This window comes from Anneissia japonica, unplaced genomic scaffold (assembly GCF_011630105.1).
Source record: "Anneissia japonica isolate Jap-2015-1 unplaced genomic scaffold, ASM1163010v1 scaffold93_len1081246_cov171, whole genome shotgun sequence".
In the NCBI taxonomy this organism is placed as follows: domain Eukaryota; kingdom Metazoa; phylum Echinodermata; class Crinoidea; order Comatulida; family Comatulidae; genus Anneissia; species Anneissia japonica.
In genome coordinates, this window is record NW_022726429.1 from 903,805 (window position 1) to 906,363 (window position 2,559).

At 36.3% G+C, this 2,559-nt stretch overlaps 1 protein-coding gene across 1 annotated transcript in view; it reads left to right on the forward strand.

Annotated features, from left to right (window-relative positions):
• Window positions 1–2,559, forward strand: part of LOC117113178 (E3 ubiquitin-protein ligase TRIM33-like) — an 8,561-nt gene that overhangs the window by 1,247 nt on the left and 4,755 nt on the right. Inside the window, exon 2 of the mRNA XM_033256457.1 lies at window positions 1,124–1,378. Within this exon, the coding sequence (XP_033112348.1) occupies window positions 1,160–1,378 (219 nt within the window). The 5' untranslated portion in view covers window positions 1,124–1,159. The remainder of the gene's footprint in view (window positions 1–1,123; window positions 1,379–2,559) is intronic.

Consider the following 2,559-nt stretch of genomic DNA (forward strand, 5'->3'; position numbering starts at 1 on the left):
AGATAGACAGTCAGTGTCTCCACGACATATTAATCACCATCTCTAAGTAGGTCTAATCATGGTCTAATGAACTTTGTTGACGTCCTTCATGTCAATCTCCGGTTTGTCACAATTAGGTTTGTAAGCTTTTGATTCAATTGAGGGTCTCGTCTGCGGTTCAATCATGGTTCAACTAAGCTCAATATGCTTAACCAAGTTGATGAGTTTGAAACGAGTACTATATTCATTGGCAGGCTTATAAGCAACAACTACTATTATACACTGGTGGTCGCGTCAGGGCCTATAGTCGTATATTTTTAATAATGTATTATGTGAAGTAAAACATTTTCCAGCACTGAAAAGATATGAATGGCATTAATGTTTAATCAGATGTTTCTAGGCCTACATACACAGCTGAGACAGAGTCTAATAAAACATTGTCAGTGCGGTCTGACATACAACAGTGTCTTACAGGTGGGCCTAGGCCTATACTCAGCTATTAAAGCCAACAATTATTATTGATAAGTCGACACTGACTTTTTCAATCAGTAGCTTCTTTAAGAAGACTAACAACATAGGTTTTTTCAAAAAGAATAGAAGGCCTACTTGCATGTACAGTAGGCCTACTCCATGTATTTCTGTACGACGTACAAAGACGCCTTTGAACATAAATTATGAAAACCGGCACAATAAGTTTGAGTGATTGATTTGTAGACAGATTAAAAGATATATAAATAGATAGATAGATAGATTGATTGATTGATTTTCTGCATGACTAGGCTATAAATATGCTTACTATATTATTATGATGCACAGTCATAATCGTATATGTGTTGTCTACCGGACATTTTATTATACAATTTTGAGTTGCCGCAACCATGCTAAGGTTTCCAATCTTTTTGTGACGTCACTACTTCTATTAAACCCAACACAAGGAAGTAAAGTCGACGAATTTCACTTAGCCGTTCGTTCATACTTAATACTTCTGACAACGGTTACTCGGCTGAAATTGGGGTATTTTAGGGCTACCATTTAATTTCTGACGTTCATATTGCCTCCTATTTTAAAAGCAACTTCCGTGTGCAAATCATCACAACAGTGTAATAATCGCTTCCTTCTCTCGTTTCCCTTTTCCTTTTACTAGAGTGCTCCAAGTGAAGGCATACACCACACAGTAATCATGACAGACACAATGAACGGCAGTAGCTCCGGCCATGATTCCAGAACTAAATGCTCAATACAGACGGCACTTCAGAAATGCGGTGATTGCGGGCAGAACTTTGACACTAAAAACAGACGAGCCAAATATCTTCCGTGTTTACACACATTCTGTGAACGCTGTCTGGCTAAACAGACGAAAGATAGAGATTTCTTTGCGTGTTCAGAGTGCTCGATGCAGGTCAGTTTGTTTTGTTTATTTTTGACAATCATTCGTAATATCAGTACAAGGCCTTTTAGGGTTATGAACTGTGTAGTTATTGTTGACAATACTTTAAACGAAACGTTGCATTATGGAGGGCGGAAGAGAAAATATTTTATATGCTAATGCCAAATTATACAGTATTCGTCTGGCCCTAGGCCTTTTATTCCAGTGTTTTATCAGGGAGTTGTTATTAGATTCTAAATAACAACTCCCTGGTTTTATTGATGAACCGAACATGATTACATAATTTCAAGTAAAATTATATTGCTTAATAATGATAATAAAAAAAATTAAAAAAAACAACCAACGTGATTTTGTTAATTTTGATAGGCCTATAAATTGATCTGAATGTTTGAAATATATAAAGCGACATAAGAAAGCTTACCCAAAATACTGTAGGCCAATAAGTAGGCCTAAGATTTTTGTGAAATATCGTATGTGGATCAACCAAAAAGACTATGCAGGAATCCAACTGTCTTCAATTCCGACACTCTCACACCCTCAAATTAAAATAAACCGCCTTTATCTTGCATTGGTGGTTCCCAACATTGTAGGCCTATATATAGGGACATTCCAATTTATTACCATGTCATATTATTTCATGATCCAATCGTTCTCAGTTTTAATCATTCTCTTTAACAAGAAAGTACCGTGCAGTAGGATCTTCTGGTAGGCCTATGTGATCATCCTTTATCAAATAGCACGGTAGCTCAGTTGAGCTTCGAGCGGGTGTGGCATCGCTTGCCGGTTCTTCGAAAGCAACACTTAAATTGTCCAAGCGCAGTAATTTCTTTGCTCAATATAATTAATGGTTATTCGTAATATTACCTTTGCTTTTGTTTTAGCAATTATTCATTTAGTGGCAAAATTTGAAAATTTATCCCCTATAATTCTAGAAATACAAGTAGGTAGGCCTACAGGCTTACATCAGGGTCGAATGTTGTAGTTCCTAAGACCGTTATAGTATTAAGTCACTGCTAAATGTTCGCGATACACCAACACCAAGACAGTGGTTCTGAAAAGAAATGTTGTGTTGTTGAGAATATCGAAGTTTCGACATCTACGCAATGTACCACAAACATTTACGATTTTTACTTTTCTATGCAAACTTAAAGCAATAAGTATTCCAAAAATAATGTTAACATTAGGCCTACCAA